General features: G+C 36.8%; 1 protein-coding gene across 6 annotated transcripts in view; it reads left to right on the forward strand.

Moving 5' to 3' along the window:
• Positions 1–23,122, forward strand: part of TBC1D32 (TBC1 domain family member 32) — a 97,229-nt gene that overhangs the window by 70,240 nt on the left and 3,867 nt on the right. For all 6 annotated transcript variants that reach the window (XM_044425582.1, XM_044425599.1, XM_044425631.1 and 3 more), the window contains 12 exons: positions 6,059–6,118; positions 6,618–6,717; positions 7,045–7,182; positions 7,912–7,992; positions 8,387–8,529; positions 9,941–10,068; positions 11,572–11,773; positions 12,419–12,501; positions 15,008–15,146; positions 15,457–15,544; positions 19,070–19,188; positions 20,640–20,756. In XM_044425582.1, coding sequence (XP_044281517.1) covers positions 6,059–6,118; positions 6,618–6,717; positions 7,045–7,182; positions 7,912–7,992; positions 8,387–8,529; positions 9,941–10,068; positions 11,572–11,773; positions 12,419–12,501; positions 15,008–15,146; positions 15,457–15,544; positions 19,070–19,188; positions 20,640–20,756 — 1,398 coding nt within the window. The remainder of the gene's footprint in view (positions 1–6,058; positions 6,119–6,617; positions 6,718–7,044; positions 7,183–7,911; positions 7,993–8,386; positions 8,530–9,940; positions 10,069–11,571; positions 11,774–12,418; positions 12,502–15,007; positions 15,147–15,456; positions 15,545–19,069; positions 19,189–20,639; positions 20,757–23,122) is intronic.

Genomic DNA, 23,122 nt, shown 5'->3' on the forward strand with positions numbered 1-23,122 from the left:
GCCCACCTTTGTTGTATTAAAACTTCATAAATGCTGCAATGGTTTTCTGTGCCTTCAGTTTTACTGCCATCCTGTAATTTTTTTATGAGAGCAACTTGTTAAAAAGCATCCTCAAATATCCAAATGAGCGAGCTTGTTCAATAACATGTTGGTCCAGACACCATCTATACTGAGATCTATGACTAGCAGAAACCATGGTCTTTGTCTTAGAGCACTTTATTGACAAGTCTTCATGTTTACAGTGAGTGCATAATGCCTCTGAAAGATTCTTCAAGCACAAATGAGAGAAAGGTATTAAAACTAAATCATTTGCATATATCAGATATTTTTCTGTTCATAATTACTGGAGAACAATTTATTTTTGCTAGTTAGGCACCAGATCATTAACATAAATATTAAAAAGTGGGGATTAAGAGATATCATTGTTTTACTCCCAAGCTGTTTTAAATGCTTCCATTAAGGAACCGTTTAGTCCAATCCTAAGCCTCTATGATCAGTCTTAGAAGTTTATAACTTTTGCCATAATCTGTTTCTGCTAATAGAGTCAAAAGTGGATGAAAAATGATAAAATGCTGCATAAAGATACTTCTTGATGACATTAGTATATTTCCTTATTAAGCAATTTAATGTAAAACATTCATCTATGGTGCTGTAATGACACCTAAAACCAGCTTATTCTTCATGTATAATTTGATTTGTATAATTTTTGAAGATACCATTCATATATCTCTGAGGAAATATCTAGCCAACTAACGGGCTGGTAATTTTGTGGATTGTTCCTGTCATTCTACTTACAAATTGGAAAGATAATACTTAATTTCCACCTAGGAGGCATTAATCCAATTGAATTTATTTTGGTGAACAAACAAGATAAAATTGGTGTCCACCATTCTGAATATTCTTTATGCTGGTCTAGGGGAAGCATATCTTCTTCAGGGGCTTTCTTTGGTTGTAAACAAGTGATGACTACTTAATCTCCCTGCAAGTAACTGGTTGCCACTTGGTAAACTAGAAATATCTTGATTTTCTTCTGTGATACATGGTTGCCATAGCTGGGCACCAAAGATAATGGAGAAATAATTTGCACAGGTTGAACTTGGAATTACAGCATCTTTATCTCATTTAGACCTTGAGAAACAATTTCCCAGAATTTAGTCTCCTTATGTTCTGATGCTACCAGGTTTAGTTCCTGCCATTACATTGCCATATATTTTTCTTTCTTGATTTTAAGCAGAATCTTATACTCCGACCTCCATTTAATAAGGGTTCCTAAGGGTTCCTTAGGAGAATTTTGACAGAATTCCCTTAATTTTCTAGATAGAGTTCTTCATCATCAAACCAGCCAGAATGCAATCCTGATGTGCTTCTATTAGCAGATGTTGTCACACAGAACCTACATTCTGTAATAATTTGTTGAAGAGTATCTAAATGATTAACTGACCTGTTCTGGAATAATTGATACAAATTCATCATATTATGACTATAAAGTCTCCCTTCAATACTAATGCTTGGCCTTTATGACTGTTTTAGTCTTTCATCAAGCATTTCTCTAGCCTGATGCTGTTTCTGTAAATATTACACCTTCAATTAGAGAATAGTAAAACACTAAAATGGAAAAATTGTCACTTTCAGCACAATCAAGTACTTTGAAGGTGTTTACTAGGTGAAATAGGGAAGGAGAGACCATAACATGGTCAATAACACTACCACCACCTTTTTGCATTTAAGTATAACAACCTCCAGATTGTTCCATGGGACTTCTATGAACTGTAGGTAGATTATGATGATATATAAACTATAAAAAACTTAGTCCTTGCTGATTGTATTCATTATCCATAGAAGTATGAGCTGCTAGAAAAACATCATCTGAATCTAAACCCAGAGGTGACAAAAGGCCCTCTGAGGCTGCACCTGTATGGCTATTAAAATTTCCACAAATGAAGATAAATGCATTTGGTGTTTTCTGAATTATCTGATCCAGAAGAGATTTTAAATCCTTCCAAATCTTACCAGCCACTAGGCTTGCCCTTGTGGGAGGAAGTATTTATGCAAAAAATAATATTTCCATCATAGTTTTAATTTGTACAGGCAAGAGGTAACTATTTTGTGACCCCCTCCCCATCTACTAACTGTGGGTCTCCGGCTAATTCTAATGAGGTAAAGTATACTAATCTCCCACTTCTTCTACCTTACTTGCATTTAATTTATAACTGGCTGACTAAATGAGTATATCAATGATATATAACCCTGAAGAAATGGTGGACTATGTTCATACAACCATATCTCTTGCAGGCAAATAATACATTGTTGTAGTGTTCTGACAGATTCTCTGCCTGCCATTTTATTTCCCTAGATACTAGGAGAGTATGCTCAACCCTTTCAGGGAAAGACCTAGTCAGTTTTGTGCTCTTAACTGTGACTTAAGAGGCTCTAAATTGTGTATTTCCCCCATTCCTCAAATTGCCTTGAATCTCTGAGGATCTAATTGATTATTCTAAGTGAATTTATTCAGAAAGTGATGGTTGTACCTACCAAACTTCTCAGGTATGACTCAGCTCCCACCTTAGATCTGAGGTATATTATCTTTCTTTCATTTTTCTGATGACATATTTTTATATTATTTGGGTAAGTAAGAAAATGAGGGATCTAACAGCTCCCCCCCCCACCCAGCCATCAGCCTTAGCATGATTTTCTAATTTACTCTTTCTTAAAGGGAGACCAGAGTTAGTATACAGTTGATAAGATTCATTTTGATATTGTCTAGTTTCATGTGATGGCTCACTAGTCCCCTTGTTTTCTACATTTTGGGGGTACTATTAATAGCTCTATCCCTCATCAGGGAGAGAGTAGGGCGATGCCCTGTGATGTCCAGGGGGTTTTCTGTCAATAGAGAATCAGAGTGTAATTCTGTGGAGTTTGACTGAATCCCATCTTTGGCAGTATTCAAGTACTCATCAATTATCAACAGCCTTGGATCAGATGGAGTAAGGTTAAGAACAGAAAAGCAGCTGTTAGTGCTGGCTTCACATACATTTTGATTAGACTGATAGTATAATTATGAGATAGTTTTCAATCTAAGAAAATATTAATACTTTAAGTACTGAATCAGTGGAGAGCTTACCAACCTTGGTTGTTTCCTTTTGCTAATGATCCATCAGGCTTTCTTCCTCCTTCCTGCTCTGCGTAGGTGGGCTTGTATGGGGAGCCACTGTCAAAATCCCAAGCTCAACTAGCCCAGCCAGAGTGTTGACAGTAGTATTGACCCAATACTACCTGCTATAACACATCTATCTTATGGGAAATAATCTCTGCTGCTTCTTTGGATAAAAAACATTGATCTCTTAATAAGGAGTACAAAATAGAGGTTTCCGTCTCAATATCCACTAACTCTACTTGGATTCTTACTGAGTGTTTAATATTTCTTTACATGAGTTGGTATGTATTTTGACAGGAGATGAGCAATCTGCCCTTTCATTACTGGGTCAATTGACCAGTTAACTGGATAATTATCATGGGAGTATAAGATAGACTCTTCCTCACAAAAGATAATGTCTCTGGGATTGGGTTCTGCCTCCCTGCCATTTAATAGCCCAGCATTGTTGTTTAGGGAAAAATCTACCTCTTGGATCATCCACTACTGGTTCTGTTCTGGCTTTCTCTTTATGCACAGGGTCAAAATAGTCTAAGATAGATTTCTGAACTAAGTTGGATAAATATTTTTGATAAGCCTTGCTGATAACTGGACCTGTGTAACAACCATTTTATACAAATGAGATTTAAAATATGTACAGTAGCAAATTAATCAGGTAAGTCCAGGGTAATAAAAATAGGATACGTAGAAAATATAAAAGTATTTTAAAAATAAAAAATCAATGTGTGTGTGTGTAAATTAATATTTAAAATAAAATGTTGGAGATTTTGAATAAATTCATATAATAAACCCAAGTAACAAACTAGCTTGTTATGGCCAAAACTAGGAAAGCATTTTTAGGATGCTTCTAGGTAAGACTTCATACACTAATTTGATTTCAGTATGAAACAACAACCCCTTGAGAGACAAAAGCTGTTAAGTATAGTGAATCTCCATGTCCTCTTGAACACCACACCTCTAGCAGCTCCCCCCAGTGTGTCTATTTAGGTACCAAATGAGACAAACACTGTCCCAGGTAGCTGCTGTTCTTCCCTCTTCTCCAATGGCTCCAGAGTAGTCACTAGCAGCCCTGCCTTTTATACTTAGTGCAGCAGCTCTTGGGCACCAGGGAGACAGGCACAGTCCCAAGTAGCTGCTGTTCTTCCCACTTCTCCTCAAACTCTTCCCCAAGAGGAGGAGTTGGCTGGGTGAGTTCTTGCTCTGTTGTTTGTAACTTCAGTTTGCTTTATGAATGGAGCTGGATTAATGTGGTCCCTTGTCTTTCTGTAGTCAGGAATAATACTTGGAAAAATCAACAAACTAAAAAACAAATTAAGGATCCCAGAATGTAGGAGGATGGATCGGTTGTTTTTTTTGGAATTTTTAAACTTGTTTTTTAACTAGAACTAGAACTATAGCAGTCTGGTAGCACGTGGCACAAAAAATCCCACGGGCATAGCCAGAAAACTAATTGCTTGATATTTACAATCAAAACACACTGAAGCATGATGCTTGGATGCTCCTAAAGAAATAGGCAATGGGATTTGTTAAAAAGGTGGAATATCCGGTTATGCAAATTATAATACCGATTGCACTTTTTCTGTACCAACAGGGATTGGACTGCCTTCCTGTTCAAGAATTTTTCTTCTGAAGGCTATTGCTTCAAAGCCTAATCCACTCAAAATCAGTGGGCTGAATTCAGAGCCTTATTCTGCCAGTGGGAGTTTTCCTTAACAGAATTTCACTCAAAAAACTCCCATTGATGAAAAGGGAGGGAGTCATTTTTTTCTTGACTCTACCACTGTTTTGGAAGATATCTGGCCCTCTAGAACTTGAACATATCTTTACCACACATAACAGAGGGTGGGAAACCTTTTTGGGGTAAAGGACTACAGTGGCATATTTCATTTTATAGTGTATATTCAATCAGGTGAGGTTTTTACTGGATTCAGTCTAGTGTTTTTTTAAATCTGTGAGTGTAGCTGGAGTTCTTAGGGTTGAGAAGAAATTAAGAAATGGGCAGGGGGAAAAAATGAAAGGAAAACAATTGGTACAGAGATTTTCCTGGGAATTAGAACTATGTTTTCAAGTAAATATCAAGGGCCCATTTGCTTTTATAGGGCATGATCTAACAAACCTCCCCAGAGCATGATGCTTATGGGCAGCCTTTAAACAAATTTATTTATTTATTTATTTATTAAAACATTTTTATGCCGCCCCATTCGCCGAAGCCTCGGGGCGGCTTACAACAATTTACAATTTACAACAATTTACAATTTAATAAATAAATACATAATTATTAATAAATCCCACTGATTTAACTGAAAAGGGTTTAAGTATGTCTTTTTGGTGTCTTCACAAGTTATTTATGATTTTCAGATTTGCTGCTATTGTAATTGTACTGCATCAAAAACAATGGTTTTTATTCATTTAACAAAAATTAAATTTGAAAACCCACAATGCCTCCTTTTTTATCTTGGATATAAACTGAGAATGTTCTGAAACTAGGAAGAGGTGGTGCTGATATAAGTGGCCAGTTCCAGCTTCTAATTCCTAGCTCTAAGATGGTTCTGAGAATAATTTCTCAAGATACTGGAGGATCAGAAACTGGAAAGGGCATAGCTCTGAAGCACAGCATTAGATGTTTCCATACCTGCTCATAGAAATTAAGTTTTTATTATTAAAATGGATTTTACTCCTGATCCTCATTTCAACAATATTCCTGTGAACCACCAAGAGAGTTTTGGCTATTCAATAGTATGAAATAAATAACAACTGTAATAGTACATGTGTTGATTTTATTACTTCAATTTATATTGTGTAGTTTTAATATCTGATGTAGCAAATGAAAATAAGTTGGACAAGTTTGATTTTTTCTCAGTTCAAAGCAAACAATAATTGTACAATGTTTCTGTTTCACAATTTTAGCATGCCTATTACAGCAGAACAGTAGTTTTAAGGCTACTTGAAAAGAGATATAAATCTTTGGTAAGTCTGTGGCTTTCAGTTAAGGATTGAGGGGTGACTTTCTGATCACTAAAATGTGCTTTAGAATTGTATTTTATTAAGTAAAGCCATTCTTGGAAATATATGTTTTGGGCATTTTGATACTGAGGTTAGAGGTCCAGTTGTTGTGGTTTGGTTGTAGTTTCTATTTCTGTACCACCCATAGCTAATAAAGTTTATATTGAGACTGAACTAAGATCTCAGGCTATTCCATGAACTTCTTGATAGGTTTTTTGTGATGTTGTGATGCTTTAGGAAGTATGAAAATTCTAGATATGACATCCTTCAGAGAGAGACTATGTATTTCACCTTTCCACTTGTATACTCCTGTCAATACAAAATTTGTTCTACTCATTAAAGTCTAATGAGGAAAAACCAAGTTTGCTAATGAGTTGAGTGAAGTAATGTTTGGTTATTGGTTTGACCAAAGTATCATCCATTTTCTGTGAAGTACAATATGCGTTGTCATTTTATTTTTCAGATTATTGCATCTGTTGAGGTGTGCACCTCCTACTTGGAAGCTTGTGAATCAGCAGCTGATGGAACAGGGAGATGTAATTCTTTGTCCGCATCACATAGTTGTAAGTCATCTTTCCATGTACTGAATGAATACACACACACACACACATATCTTTATTGTTTGCATTTTTATAATATGTATCAGTGTGCCATCAAAGTATTTTTATGACAAGTGCTCAGAATAAGTTCAAATTAAAAATTTCTAAATCATTTTTCAATTTGTGGTATTTTCTCTTTGTCATAACAAAACCAGAATATTATTGGCAGTTGCATTTAATGCAAACTGTGCAGTATCCTTTATAACTATATTATTGTTATAGTCGTTTGGAGTCTAGTACATCATGAAAGAGCAAAAAAGTTTATTGATACAGGTTATCTTATTTTTTAAGGTAAGAAAGAGAAGAATTTGTACTCAGGAAAAGAATTACAATATATACATTTTGTTCATTCTGTGAGCCTTTTAGGCAGATTATTGATATATAAACAAGGCAGAAAACTGTTCCCTGTTCAACTGAGAAACGGAAAAGGTATGTTCTTACAGATACTTTTCTAAAGGTTTTTCCTTCTTGAATCTGTTGTTTCTGCAGGAGGCAGAAAACAGTGCAACTCTCATGAGATCAGTTATTGGGGTTGGGATGGGGCTGGTGTGTTAATGCTAGTGCTGCCTGGTATATTATCACTGTTACACTTCTACCTAGAAGGACAAAGTATAAAATGTTGCTCTTTTAATCAAAAAAGCAAGAGCAAGGTGAGGATGAAAGCCTGAGGTTGAACTTTGCTTATTCGATTAGTTTTACACCACAGTTCAGTGTTAGATCTGGAATAGGCTGCGATGGTGTATGCATTGTGATATTGCAGCAGTCTTCCCCAGCCTGGTGCCCTCCAAATGTTTTAGAGTACAATTCCTGACAGACCCAGCCAGTATATTCAATTGCCAAGAATGATAGGAGTTGTAATTCAGAACTTGTGGAAGCCCTTAATCATGAGGTTATCTCAAAATTCTTAATTTGCCCTCCAAGACTTATGGCTAGTTTAAGAAAACTGTAAATTACATTATTTGCAGGAGTAGAACATGAACCTGACAAAATTTTCATATTGTGCCACTATTAATTACATAATTATGGTTAAATTACTTTAGTCTTTGAAGCTGTAGGAAATAGAGGAGAAGCTGCATTAACTTAATTTGAATTGAACATGAATGCTATTTATGCATAATAAATAATACCTATTTTTAAATATTTTCCCCATGTCCATAGATTTGATGTCACTGACAGACCTCGTCATAATGTTTATTCGTCTTATTTATTATTCTCCAAAAGCTGTTACTATCCATTTAGGTAACATTGTGCTTTTTATTTGTTCTATTTAATGGGTGGGGTTATATTACACTTTACTATGTTATTGTAATTTATGGATTTAAGTTTTGCCTTAGAGTCTGCCTAGGTCATTTTGGCTAATGTTTTCTGTGGAAATGTAATCAATAAACAAACAAAAATAAACATTATTTATTGGTTTGTGAAGAAAACACATTCTCCTTATGTATTCTTCTGTGACTAGCTGCAATTATATTTTATATTTTGTATTTATATTTTGTATTTGGGCTGAATTTGAAGTAGGGGATGATGAGAGAAAAAGAATATCTTCTGTTACTTTGTTTTCCTTCCATATTTATATTGATTGCAACACTGTTGACTACTACTTTAAAGCAACCATTTTCTTTTTATTTGGTAGGCAATTATTCTCCAGCTGGTCTCATTACTGATGTGCTAAGAATTCTTTGTGATCGAAAAGAATGTGCAACTGAATGTTTATATACTAATGCAGTGATTGAGGCACTTCTTCAACCACTACATGATTTACTAAGTGGAACGGAGGTTTGTTTCATTTCCTCTGAATAAATAGAAATAAAATTTATTATAGAAAAATAGGATGGCAATGATCCTGTTACAGTGAAGCAAACTGAGGTTCTAGCATATGGCTATTTATTTGAAATATGTAGTTAATGGAGATATCCATTCTCCCTGCAAGTAACACGTGGGAACTACTTTGGGTTTATTGTGTCTGGTTCTGTATCCTTACCTGATCTATAAGCATGACTCCCAGTGAGAAATGAGGAAGATGGCTTTAGAACATAGCAGTATAATCATATAAGGTCTACTCAGAAGTAAGGCTTGTTGAGCTTAGTGGCACTTAAGCTAAGATTAGTTGGTATAAGATTGCAGCTTGCATCTCCCTTTTTAAATCAAGGCCCCTGCCTGTAATTATACAGCATCCTCTGGGAAAAACTAATAACATCTTGGAAATTAGAATTATTTTTTTCATAGGTATTATAACTTTCCTCAAATCAGAATGCTTTTATTTGTGGTTGATCTAAGTAATTGCTTGCAGTGATTGAAATGAAGTAAATTTATATGAAATTGTGTATTGCACTCTGAAATGTAACAATGGGTTGGAGCCAGATTTGCTCTTGTGCTAATGAAAGCAGTCCTTCTGTTCATTCTGTTCACCAGTGAGTTGTATTCAGTGGAGGTTTTCAATCCCTTATCTGGACACTTCAGTGGGAGAAGAGAGTTATTCTTGCTGATTTCTTTTTTCCCCAGTGCCATATCCCTAAGGATGCTATAGGGCTCCTTAGCCCTCTGGATCAAGTTTTCAGAGACATAGAGGGCCATTAGTGGACCCAAGGGTTTTTTAAATTTTTCCTTCTTTCTTTTACTGCAGAAGTATCTGTATTGTGAAGATTTGTGCAGTTCTGGATCCTAACCGTTGACTGAGCTGAATTATAATTAAGCAGCAAGAGTTAGAAATAGACCTTGAGTGTTATGGGGAGCTGGAGATGGGGAAATTTAAGAAAAGATTCTGAAGAAGGCTTTCTTTCCTTAAAGTGGAGTTGCTTCAGTAAGGGAAGGAGTATGGGAAGATGTGTGGTTAATCTGGGGAGGAAGTCTGTCTTGGAAATAAGCCCCATTCAATTTTTATATTAAATTAAATTTATATTAGCATTTGTATTTTAAATTCATTTTAACTTTTTTGAATATGCATATTAATATTCAGTGCTATTTTAGATAAACATTAACAGTTCTGTTTAGCTAGTGGGACATTAGAGCTGCCTCAGAAATGTCTTGATTAAAAACCTCACAGTTCACTGATGTAATCTGGAGAATAACATCAGTATTCCAAATTTACTCTTTGTTATGTTGTTTTGCCTTTTGTTAGAAAAGGCTTGTGGCTGGATCCTCCATAAATAAACCATTTAATTTCAGTCATTTTAAACTGTATATTCAGGTGCATCTAAATTATCTAGAAACAACTCTAATACACATAGCTGACATTTTGGCAAGGATTGCTGCCACAGATGATGGTCTTTCATTGCTTCTTTATGGAGGAGAAAAATCTGCTGTCGAGGGTAATAGGTAAGAGAATACCTCTTAAAAGTGAAAATAGTTCTGTATTACCAGTCATGTTACTAGTAAAGTGTATGTCTGTCTGATAAGAGATGACATGGGATTGTGAAGTGAATGCCTTGCATATTACATTTATGTAAATTATTTATTATGCAAATAAACATAAGGGACATTCCTTGTCTCTACAATTTGAACGGGTTTTTAGACTGTTAACTGGATATTATTTCTTATTGGTCACACTTTTGGTTCTTGGATTACTATTTAACTACATCTCAATCAGTTAGAGTAAGTTAGAATTCATCACTGTATAAATAAGCTTGAGCTTCTACATCCCCCATTCCCCTTTCATGAGAAAATGAACATTGAAGGTCAGTGTTCATTTTCCCATGAATGCGAAAACATTGAAGGTCAATGTTTATTTTCAAGTGCCTGGCTTACCTGATTACTCAAGGTTAAGTGTGTATGTGTGTGTTTTTTCCCTATGTTATTTGAAGTTAAAAAAAATATGTTGCTGAAGTTCATTAAGTTGAAAAGTTTATTGATTGCCATTTAACTAAAATTCCACACTGCATTCACAAAGCTGTTTTTATAATAAAACTGTGTTGCTTCCAGTTAAGTTTGTCTTTATTGGTCTTAATTTGCTTTTAAGTCAATACAGGTATGGTATGCTATGGTATGGTATGGGGTATAGTATTAGTCCTATTTTTAATAGTAACTCTCAGGCAACCAGAAAATACATTTTTCCTGCATCTACCAGTTCCCTTTGGGCATCAGTTAACTGAGAGTCTACTGAATCATAATGAAACAAATCTGAATTGTCATATGGGTTTTGAAATATTTTTTAAAAAATCTACTTTGTCAGGGCACATTGCATCCATAGAGTCAGCATAAGTGACCTGATAGCTCATAACAATATGTATGTGCCTGCTAATCCAGATTGCATTTACAATTAATCTGAAATAGCTCCAGGGGCAGTTTTTGCTGGGCTGCTTGGCAAGGTGTGGGAGGGATTAAACTCCTTGGTCTGTCACTTCACACTAGATTATGCCTTCCTTGTCCCTGACTTTTATTTAAAAACATTAAAAATAGCTACCTCATGTTGTAAACATGCTACTTAAAAAGTGGCTAGTATAACATGTTTTACCCTGAATTGCTAGTGAAATAAGAGATTTTTTGATGGTCTGTGGGAGGGTAGAAGAGAAAGGATTTCTTCATTTGCTTGATATTTTTGCTCTTGCATTCAGGGCCAGATGCTGTAGGCTGTAGGTGTTCTTGACCGGTCTTAACATACTGTATCAGTAGGAAACCTTAGGATAAATATATGGAAGGAGAATTGGGTCGGCTTGTAAGGATTAGGATTGGGCTTACTTGCATAGCCACATCCTACGCTATGCTTTTGTTCTACATATGAGTAAGCAACTACCTGGATATTAACATTTAATTGCTAAAGTGCCTTATAGCAGCACAGCCAAGTCAATAAAACATTTTTTTGAAGTGTTGCATTGTTTACAGCTGTAGGGGTGCACATACAATCGTTCAATTTACAAAGAAGCTTCTTGATGAAGACATTTCTGTTTTGCCTGGTTCTGAGATGTTGCCAGTCCTCAAAGGAGCTTTCATCTTCGTGTGCCACCAGATGTATAGTACCTGTGAAGGATTAGAGGTGCTGCTACCTTACCATTTACATGAATCTATTGCCAAGGCTTGGAAAAAGGTAGTCTTATTTTTGTTATGCAAAGCATATACGTGCATGTTATACAAGGGGTGTGTGTGTGCATGGTTTTTCACATTTGTTATTTTATTGTGGTATGAACTTTCCAAGGAACTGGCACCTGAAATATACCTTAACATTGCAGCAACATAGAACTGATTCTTGATTGCAAGTTCCCGTTTTGCAATAAGGGAGAGTAGTACATAGATAGTATAGGGAGCTGCAATTTGCTTGGATCTCTGCAGTATATACATATGATTAAAACAGACAAGTATAAACTTCAGAAACCACAAAATATTTACCAGTAGGGTATGCTTGTATGAACTTTCTAATTTAAATAATATGTCAAGTGGCCCTTAAAAGATATTGGAAACTTTCAAGATTCTGTACTGTTATATATGTAGGACACTACATATTTCAATTTTCAATAAAGAAAATATAGATGTCTGCTAATTTTCATTACTCATAAAAGTCCAATGCTACACTTTTTGCATATGGTTGCAAGAATTTCATATGAAATATTCAAGAGTTAATTTGCAATCTTTCTGAAGATTTACTTAAACATTTGCTTCATGCTTCATTGATGAATAGTTGATACTGTTCCAAATAATCTAAATTTCTGCTGATTTTTTTTTTTTCATTCAACAGACTAGTTTGCTTTCAGAGAGAATTCCAACTCCTGTTGCAGGAGCAGACTGTGTTTCAACCGTCAGCCAAGAATCACAGAACTTGTGAGTAATTCTTTGTATCCGATGCACAGATTTAACCAGAAAAAATGGTTAAATTTGCATACATTTAGATAACATTTTAACAAGAGAGAGAGAAAAAGGAAGGAAGGAGATTTAGTACTTTGATAAGCAGGGGGCTGAAAGTAAAACAGTTTAGTGTCCTGCGTAACCTCTCAATGACTGTAGTTGCATGACATGGCAACTAGGGATATAGAGGAAAACATTTGAGGATGGGTTTCCTATTGAATTCCCTGGGCTTAGTTCTCTAGAGTATGCTTGCTTTTGCATTGACTCTGAAACTGAATTCCTGCCAAGTGTGTTGAGTGTTTTTAGGGTTCTCAAAGGAATTGAGCCCTATGCTCTGCACAGGCAGCGACTCTCTTCTTTGTCACCTGCACACTTGTTTTGGTTGTGGCACCTGACGCAGAAGAAGGTTGGTCACACAGGACTCACCAGGAATGGAGATCCACATGATGACAGCACAAGTAGTGTTCCTTTTCTGGGCTACCTGCAGCACCTTTGTGCTGCTGCTGTTGTACAATCTTCATTCCAGGAATGTTAGTAGACTTCCTCTAAGTTCAGCTCATTTTGCAAGACCAGGCACAAGAAGAAGTCAGCAAATACTAAAGGGACGAATTCCACTAGAGTTCATCCCAACTCTAATGACAACCCATTGTGGGTAACTACACATGGTAGGTTGTCATTTTGTAACAACTTGGACTGCTTCCATTATGGTGGCTTGTTTGTGGGCAGCAAACTATCCTGTTAGTCTGTAGGAGTTGGACCCATAATGGATTGTATTGTCTGAACCCTGACAACAGCTTGTAGTTCTTGCCAAGCTTACCTAAGTAATAACCAGCAACAGCTGTTCTGCTAAGTGGCCAAGTGGTACTTTGGAGTGAATGTCACTGGTTCACTTCCCCCTGATGTGAGCCCTTTTATACTCACCATGACTTTCCCCCCTCTTTTTCTCATAGATAGCTTTTTGCAAATTCGGAAGAATCACTGGTAGTACTTCAAAAACACACTGGAGCGTCTGTCACTGGTTTGCAGCTTTTGTGCAAACCCATTAATTCTTTCTCTCTCCCTCTCTCCCCCCATTTCCCCACCTGCCTTTCTTCCTTGCTACATCCTCACTTCATGCAGTGATTCATGCTTTACTCTTTAATCACCTCTCCACTGCCTCATGTTTCCTGAAAAAAAGATGTGGCATAATTTTCTCATAATAATAACATGTAACATGCATAATGAGTCAGGATATACATTCTATTTAATTTTCATATGCTGACATTATTCTATGCAAGATACATTGGCTAAGACAATGAAGACATCATAATTTCCAGAAATATATTAATTATAGCTGGTTCATTTTAAGAGCAATTTTTCTTCGTCATTTTGTAATGTCAGCATCCACTGGCTATTTATAAAATGAAGTGAGTCATTTTGCTGTCAAACTATAGAACAGCAATTAGTTTTTTTATTTTAAAATATATTGTCTAAAATACAGTCCATAGAAGAAAAATATATCACTATTAAAATCATTTTATGAAATATGTACTATGTAATATAAAATCCATGTTTCTTAGCTTTTGATTAATTCAAGAAACATTTTTAATCTTTTGCTTTTAAAAACTTAGTTGAAAGGTTGGCTTTCTTTGTCCATTTAACATTTTCCTATCTCACATGTCTGCAACATCCTGATATAAGAAAACTGTAACACATCAGTAGTTTCAAGATCAAAACAAACAACAAACTTTTCCAATTACAAAATACTTGTGCTTGCTCATATGGAAGCAGTTTTTGCTTGTCATGGCAAGTAGGCAACTGGTTGTTTTCAATATGGTTCTATATACAGAATGGGATAAAAGATACAGTGGATTAGTGTGTTTATTGGATTGTAACTATGGGTAGTAATTGTAGAACCACTTTTACCTGATAGTATGTAACAAACATCTCTATTTTAAGATTAATATCTCATTGAATACTGGCAGCCTGTGGATTAATATTTGCATGAAATAATGCCATAGTTTTTAATTACTTCTTGAGGAAACAATTTGTAACATTCAGGTATAACTGGTTGGCATCCAGGCATTATCATTTGATCTGTCCTGATTAAAAAATACCCTGATTGTAACAGTTGACTGTACAGTTTATTTTTCTAGAACAATATTTTGCAGTGTAACCATTTAATTTTAGAGATGGTGTTCTAATAACTGCTAGGCTGATGTTTTCTGCTATTTAGTTTTCATTGCTACCTTTATCTGTTACGTTGCAGAGAATAAAACGGTTTCATTCTTCTTTGTTAAGTAGTAAATGCAGAATGCTGTACGTTTCAGGAGAAGTGACTTTCCAAAGTGTGTAATCTGTTACTCATTTTTTTTTCACGCTATGCTCTCCATTTTTAAGGAAACATAAAAGGTTTATTCACAGAAACACTAACGTGTTGGGGGGAAGGGTTGCTTGATTTATTTTATCTTCATTGGGTTTTATGTCTGTGTGTCCCCACCAGTATTGTATTGGAAGAGACATTGTTGGATGACTTGCTCAGCTTTGCTGCTACACCAAAAGGGCTGTTGTTGCTACAGAGTACGGGAACGGTCAATGAATGTATAACCTTTATGTTCAACAGATTCACGAAAAACTTCCAGGTAGGCATAGTCCTTTATGAAATAATATTTAGAAAATAAAATCATAAAATATTTTTACTACTTGCTTTGAGCAAAAAACTTTTATTGCATATGCATTACCATTCTCTGTCAGAGGTGCATAATAATACCTGATACTTTTGATTTGGGAATGAATAATCAATTCTGTAGACAATATAAATTCTGTAGACAAAATTCTGTAGACAATGCATATAAAGGCTATCGGACTTCTGTCTCACATAAGTCATGTTTCTCCTGGGGAGAGGATGTATTTGGGGCCTTTAAATGAATTGTTGGTTATCATTTATGTTAGGTCAATGGATGTGAAAAGTTTGGCTATGGAGTAATAGTTTCACAAGTGGCTGCAACTGCTTCAGGTGCTGTAGCATTACAAAGTTCAGGTAAATTTTGCTAATTATATTGTAAGTGATCATGAATAAATATAGTAATATAGCTGATTTTTATCTCTGCTAGAACCTCATGCCACATATAATTTTCTCCTGTCTTTATTGGGGTGAATTTAGTGGTTCAGACATAATGTGAAATCATGTTTTGATGTTGTTTTGATGTTGTGAAAGCCTGAGGCTCAGATGCAGTTCTTCTTGTGTTCCTCTTCCTCTGCTCCTATTCTCCTCCCCTTGCTATGACACATCCCACTGTCTTTTTGGGGTTTGCAGAACAAATGCAAATCTCATGCAGGCCTTCGATAAAGGACAGAGAAAATTCCCATGGAGGAGGGAAAAGAGGGAGTGCACCAAATCAGGGATGCAACCAATGTAATTTGTATAATGTCAAATCATAATTTGCTGGTAAGCCTGAACTACCCTTCTGTGTGTGTAACACATGTGCGCTGTTGCAATGACAGCTAAAAAGAGACTGTGAGATATTCATAGGTGCATATGAGTGTGACATCATGCTTAATTTGATATAAATTGCTATGCATGTGGGGGAAAAAGGATGCTGGCTTCCCACATGAGCACAATAGAATCCTCCCTGCTGTGCCAAGCTGATTTTTGTGTGTCTGTGCTTCTGATGTGTCAGCCATTTTCTGTAGATAAAGACCTTTGCATCTGGCAGCCTCAGAATCCCCATTTTATAGGTCACTTGTGACAAATAAGGCCTGGAGAGAAGCAGGGCACAAGATGTAGTAAGGTAGAGGGCAGGAGGGCCTCTTACTTTTTGAGCCGATTTCTGGACATAATAGATCATGTATTCACAGCGTGCATAGGGGTAAGAGTTTGATCTTTCTGGGGATAGTGTTGTAGTCCTTTCCTCATTTCAGTCTCCTATTTCTGTTTCTAAATTTAAATAAGTGTATATTAAGCAATGAGCTTTTTTTCCACAGTGGGCAGTAGCCAATATTGCTGCTGCACTAAAAAGAATGATATCTAGCTAAACCTGAAACTAGCTGAAGCTACCACTTTTAGAATGGGGCAAACCAGAATTGCCTGTGGAAGGAGCTCTGCTGACTTGTCTCATACCAGAAGAAGTAATTTCAGCCAGTTTCCTGGATTATGCTAGCAAGCACCACCTTCCCATTGTGCCATTTCCACAAGTACAGCATGTTTAGAATAGGGGGATTGCCAGTACTCAATAGTGGTCTTGAGGAGGAGAGTTGTAGGAGAGTTAAACCATTTTGATGAGGTACTGATTCTCCCCAAACCAAAGTCTACTACATGGGATCTGTTGCCACTGTATTTTAACATGTATACTATATAAAACCAGCTTTTATAAATAAACTGTTAAGAGACTACCTAAGAAAGTGTGCATGCTATAAAAGAAGGGTGCTTGCACTTATCAAGAAGTACAGGATTATCGTAGTAGAACTAATAGGACGTTTCACTGGAGACCAAGACCAAGATTATCCATGCTGTTCACTATGTATGAATGTGGAAGTTGGACAGTGAAGAAAGCTGACAGGAAGACAATTAATGTTCTGCATAGTTTTGGTTCTGCTTATGGATTCTGCATCTGCATGAGGCCTGCTGCAGGAAGATTCCCAAGCTAGAATCATTTTAGCAGGAACCCCTCCCCTCCCACTCCTTGGCATATCCAGGAGGGGTTCCTGCTCTTTTCCTCAGTTCTCTTCCGAACACTAGTTTAGGTGCCTTGAGACTTTCTTCACCTTTCTTGAACTTGTATCTTTGTCTTACGTCACTTTTTGTTTCTCTTGTTGCCCTTCCCAGCTATTCACCCTAACCTTCCCTGTTAAAAAAGTCACAAAAACAATTTCCCTTAAAAATTAAAAACCTTTCAATTGTCAGTCTGTCCAACAGGCCTGATGCTCCATTTCAGTTTTCCTTACTGTCTCCCCCTATGGCACTCAATGCACCATTTTGGAAGTATGTGAGCTGTGGGAGTCTCTACCTTCCCAAAGATGGATGTGCATTGTGCCTTTTTTAAAAAACTTTTGAGAGGGGCATCTCATGAAGGCCTGTCCACATTGCCAGGCCTTCACTAAGCAGGTCCAGAAGAAACGCACAAGGTGGCTGAGGGTTGAACTTTGGAGCTAGATGCTCTAGGTTGCTGATGCAGCCTCAGCTTCACCAACGGACTGCCCATCTACTTCTTTGTCTGTGCCGTCCCTGCTGTCAGTGGTTGCAAGGGCTTTTTCAGCTGTACCATCCACCCCGTCTACTCCTAGAAGCTCAGACAAGGCCTGCCTGACACTGACCAAGAAAATGGTGGATTTGGGGAAGGCCAAGCATAAGAAAAGGCCTAGGGTGCATTGTTTCCCACTGGTGCTGAGCACACCTGTACTGGGACTGGAGCCAACACTGCCAAGGCGCATGCCAGCTATGGAGCCAATCTCAGTGCAATCAGTGTTGGAGAACAAGATCCGGGACTTGCCACTGCATACTCTGGCCTAACCTCATTCCAAGCCCTTACTGGTCAGGGTATCTTCTCATCACTGCATTGAGAAGTACCATTACTGTTGCCATGCTCAGCTGCTACTATCTCTCTGTGCAGAACTGAGGCCTTTTCCCTGGTGCTGTCCCATACCTCTGATTGTCTCCCACACAATTGCGTCAGATCCCCCATTGAGAATTGAGATTGTGGGGCCTTCCGGCTGTGTCCACCAACCCGCTGACTTGCACCAGGAGGATAGCATGTTCTCCAACCGATGGAATTAACCAGTTACTCTGAGTCACTGCTATCACTTCAGATTTCTGCTATCATATTTCTGAATGAAGGGGTGGAGCAGGGTGTTGGCAAGTTTCTTGTCCTCCATCACCACTACACTTATTTACCACCTTGATGCTGCAGTCCAGTTTCCTGTCTTTGCAGGAATCCCACCTAGATACACCGGGGGGGGGGGGGGAGGGGGGAGAGGAGTTTCTACCAGGACTAATCTAGCTTGAAAATCTTACCACCAACAGGCCCTACGCAGGCACAGAGCCCATGTGTGAAGCACAGATGACCATTCAAACAATGGCAGTTGCCAGTTACCTGACTTGTTTGAGACACAGTGCTGGAGGAGAGCTTTGGGAATATCCTGGTCTGGCAGAAAGATGAGCAATTGGGTCCTAGATCAGATCAAGCCAGAACTTTCCCTGGAAGCAAAAATGATGAAACTGAGGCTGTCATACTTTGAGCATATCATGAAAATGCATGACTCATTGGAAAAGACAAATCAAGCTAGAGAAAGTTGAAGGCAGAAGAGGAGGAGAAAGACCAAATGTGAGATGGACTGATACTATAAGAAGTCCAGAGCCTTGAGTTTACAAGAAGAGAGCACAGCTGTTAAGGACAGGACATTTTGGAGGGCGTTCATTCTTAGGGTCGCCATAAGTTGGAAACAATATGGTGACATGTAACATTCTAAGTGATGCTGCGTGTGAGAAAACATTGTTCCTGTGCAATACCTTATGCTAGGGCTTCTGTTGTATAGTGAAGTCCCTCTGAATAAAATACTCTTTTTCTAGGATTTATAAAAGCACTTGTTACTGAACTCTGGAGCGTTCTAGAGTGTGGAAGAGATGATGTCCGAGTTACCCAACCCAAATCAACACCAGTAGATCCCATTGATCGAAGCTGTCAGAAGGTGATTTGAATTGTATTTTGTGTATTTCTATGTAAATATGTTTAAATTAATAATAACATTTACCTTGGGGTAGTCTTTAAAGTCACCTGTAGCTTGCCTTTTCTACTTTAGGTCTTATGGTATAGATGGGAATTAGAAAAACAATAAAAAAATAGCCATGGTATGGCATTAAAAGTTTGCCATAACATGCTGTGCTGACTGACTTTTTGTTATACAGCCTTTTCTTTTTCTTGTTAAACTGATAAAGGTGCAGTCTGGCTTCTAAATCAAATGAAAAAGACATACTAAATTAGTTTAGTGCTCATATTTTCAAAGTTTAGTGGCTTAAAGAATAGAAGCAAAATCAGTTCTAGAGGAGTTACGTGTAATCACATCAGGATGTTTTCAACTTCAGTAAATATGTTTCAATCAATCAGTTTTATTATCTCAGCCAGAGGCCATAATACAGAATGCAATTGCTAACATCTACAAATAAAGACAATTATCCAGAATAAAACAATACCCATATAAAAGTCATGATCCACGTTTCTTCCAAATAATCACCACTTCAGCAAATAACATGTTCTTTGGTAGAATTTAAATGAGTGTATTTTGTGGAGTAACAATAAATGGCTGTTACTGCTTTATAATGAAGTTAGTGTTGCTTTGTGAAGCATAAAGTTCTTGCCTAGATTTTATTATAAGTCTTCCCCCTGTCTTTATGTGATACAGCAGTAACTTTCATCAATGATTTTTATTTGGCCAGATTCTGTGCCAGATATAGAAATGGGTGGTTATTCTTTCAAATGAATTCAAGATGAGAGAAGGTGTGTTCTGATCTGTGCACAGCCTGCTTTGCAAACGCTACAAAAAGGGTAACCTAGTTGTCTAAATTGGAATGAAGGTGGACCATGATTGGTGGGGAGGGTGTAGCATAGCCTTCTGCAGGCAGTCCCTCTTCCATGCCCCTTTTATTGAGCAGTTAAGGGCTGTGCTGTGCCAGCTTTTGTTGACATCATGCTATAGTGCTAAAGGTGGCTCTGGCTTTGTTAACACTAGTGTACCTCCCAGATTTAAAGTGCAGCTTAACTGCTGTGATCATTAGCATTTAATCTGTGGCAGGCCTCTTTTGTGATTCTTTCCCCATTATTGCCCAACCAACAGATAGACTGTTTTTCAATCCAAACATTGCTTAGCTAAACTAACTGGCATTGCATTAAGTTCACCAAGTTCATTCCAGGGTTTGTATCCAGTGTTATTCCGGCTTTGAGTAGTCACATTGAAATAACATTGGATACAACCCCAGATGTTTGCACTGGATTTTCCACTGTTGAAATCAGTGCAACTAACTTAAGTTCCATTGGTTTCTGAAGGCCTTCATACCATAGTTGTAAAGACCAAAAAAAAAGAAGAAGAAGAAGTAAGGACTTTGTAATATTTTGTTTACTTTATCACTCTGTTTCCTGCTTTAGCCTTTTCTGGCTCTGATAAACTTGTTATCCTACCCTGCTGTTTATGAACTGATTGGTGATCAAGAGATACCTAATAAACCAGTATATTCTCTTCGTGAAGTTCCTACAGATATAATTGTAAGTAGCTTTTATCTTATTCTTTTAAAACAGCACTTTAGTTCTTTTGCCATAACTGAAGCAAACTTTGATTTTATACTCTAGGTAATAGATTTTAAATATGTTTTCACTCTTTTTATTGAATGCAGCATGAGGGCAGTATAAGCACAGAATACTCTATGGATCTGCTGTTCTATTGTTATGGGGGAAATGTAACACTTAAATCTGCAGAAGCTGCTTTCTCTTGTCATGTTACAAATCTATACATAAGCAAAAGACATGAAAGTGATATTTTTCTTGTTTATATAACATAGTATATGTGTAGAATGCTCTCTCTCTATACACACACACGCACAATTTTTATTATAGCCAATGTCAAAATAGTCAGATTTTTTAATTTTATTCTTTTACTGTTATCCTTGGGTGATACTCTGCCAGAAGTCTCTGTACTTTGGTTTTTATATATATATATATATATATATATATATATATATATTTATGTATTTATATATATATGGCCAGTTATATGGTTCTTTCTGCTCTTTCTTAACTGATGATAGCTTGAATTTCTTGACCCTGAAATGCAAAGTGGGTATCTCTGTTCTCTTCCTTCCACTGAAAGGTGCACTCAAATGGAAGAGATGGACTGTATCATCAACCAGATATTTGCTTCTCAGATTTGTGATATTTAAAATTCCCACAGGTAGCCATCATCTGCAGTTCATTCTGGCATAAAAGCATCTGCCTGGCTTAGTCCATTCCATTCTCCCCCCCCCCATTTTTTATTTTTATTTGTATTTTACTGGAAATACTCCTTACTAAGATGACTTGAGGTTTTATCTGGGCCAGCAGTGAGGAAGTTTTATCTCCACAAGATGCTTATAGCTGTCTGAATGGCTTATAACATCAAGTGAATTAGCTATTTTTCAGGATTTTTCCATTTTTCAAACATTTGGGAGTTGCTTGGACAGTATAAGATGCCATCCTGCCTGAAAAAATGTAAAGTGGTAATGTCACAATGTATCTTATAGTAAAACTGCTATTTGTCTTCTGCTTTTTAGATTGTAACTTGAAAAAATGGGCCAGATGTTGCCCTACCTTCATCATTTTTCCTGAATATGGTTTTACAAACTCCACATTATGTTTCTATAGTTCACATGCTACCTATTTAGAGCTCAAAAGTTTCATCAACTATAACCCATTGTGTTATTACAGGTGTCCATTTGTCCTTCCAGCATTTTAATATTAGTATTTTAGCTGTCGTAAGACTGTAGACCTTGGGATAACTGCTTACAATAATATACAAAGCCTGGTTATCTGAGGGAGCACCTTTCTCCATATATACCAGCACATTCACTGCAGTCTTCATCCAAAGCTCTCTTCTGTGTTTCTCCCCACCCCACAACCAAGTGAGGGGAGAGTTTGCAACAAGGAGTATAGCACCCCAACTTTGGGACTCCATTCCATTGGATGTCTGGTTGGCACCTAACTTTTGGCCTTCAGTGCCAACTAAAGACATATTTGTGTCACAGTTATTTTAATTAGGTGAATTCTTGATTTTCAATGATATTTTAATCTTTATGTTATTATGTACTGCTGCCAATATGTCTTTAAATGTAGATACAACCAGATTTTCATGGTGTCTTATTTTTGGAGTGTTTGTGTGTGTATATTCTATTATTTTTTAAATTTGTTTATTTTGGTTTTACGTAATTCTGATAGCTTGTGTATGATTTTATTGTTATTGGACCTTTGTAATTGTGTATTGTTATGCTGCATTTTGTACTGCTTTATGTTCTCTATGGATTTTAATATAATGTAAGCCACTGAGAGATCCTGTGGCTAGTGCAGCAGTATATAAATTGAATGAATGAATAAGCAAGTTCCAAGAGATGGGTAGATAATTAAAGGACATGCATATCCACAAGTACTGAAGAACTTTCCATCATAAACAGTATTGAATTATGAACTTTTTGCAAAAAAAACAGCCATTGAATATTGCCAAAATGTATCAGTAAAGGAAAAGTTTAGTTGTGTTGCACATCTAATGATAGGCTAAACTCGTTAAACTAATGTATTCAAACCATCATTTTTGCTGCATTAAATAGAACCTTAGATCTGTTACCCTTTCTGATATTGGTGCCAAGAAAGCATTCCATTGATTGGGTAAAATGGATCAGCTAGAATACCTGTTATAGTAAAAATATCTTAAGGGGACATGAGCATTGCAGCATGGCAGAGGCCAGATACATCCCCAGATACATCCCACAGAAGTTCTGCAAGCTATACTCCACTGTAGGAAGGTGTTCATGAGTCCAGTTAAAATTTCTCAGATTGAGGTGAACAAGTCTTCCAAGTTAATCTCTGTTCAAGATTATGCTGAAATA

This window comes from Varanus komodoensis, unplaced genomic scaffold (genome assembly GCF_004798865.1).
Source record: "Varanus komodoensis strain SLA01 unplaced genomic scaffold, ASM479886v1 scaffold1, whole genome shotgun sequence".
NCBI lineage: Eukaryota > Metazoa > Chordata > Lepidosauria > Squamata > Varanidae > Varanus > Varanus komodoensis.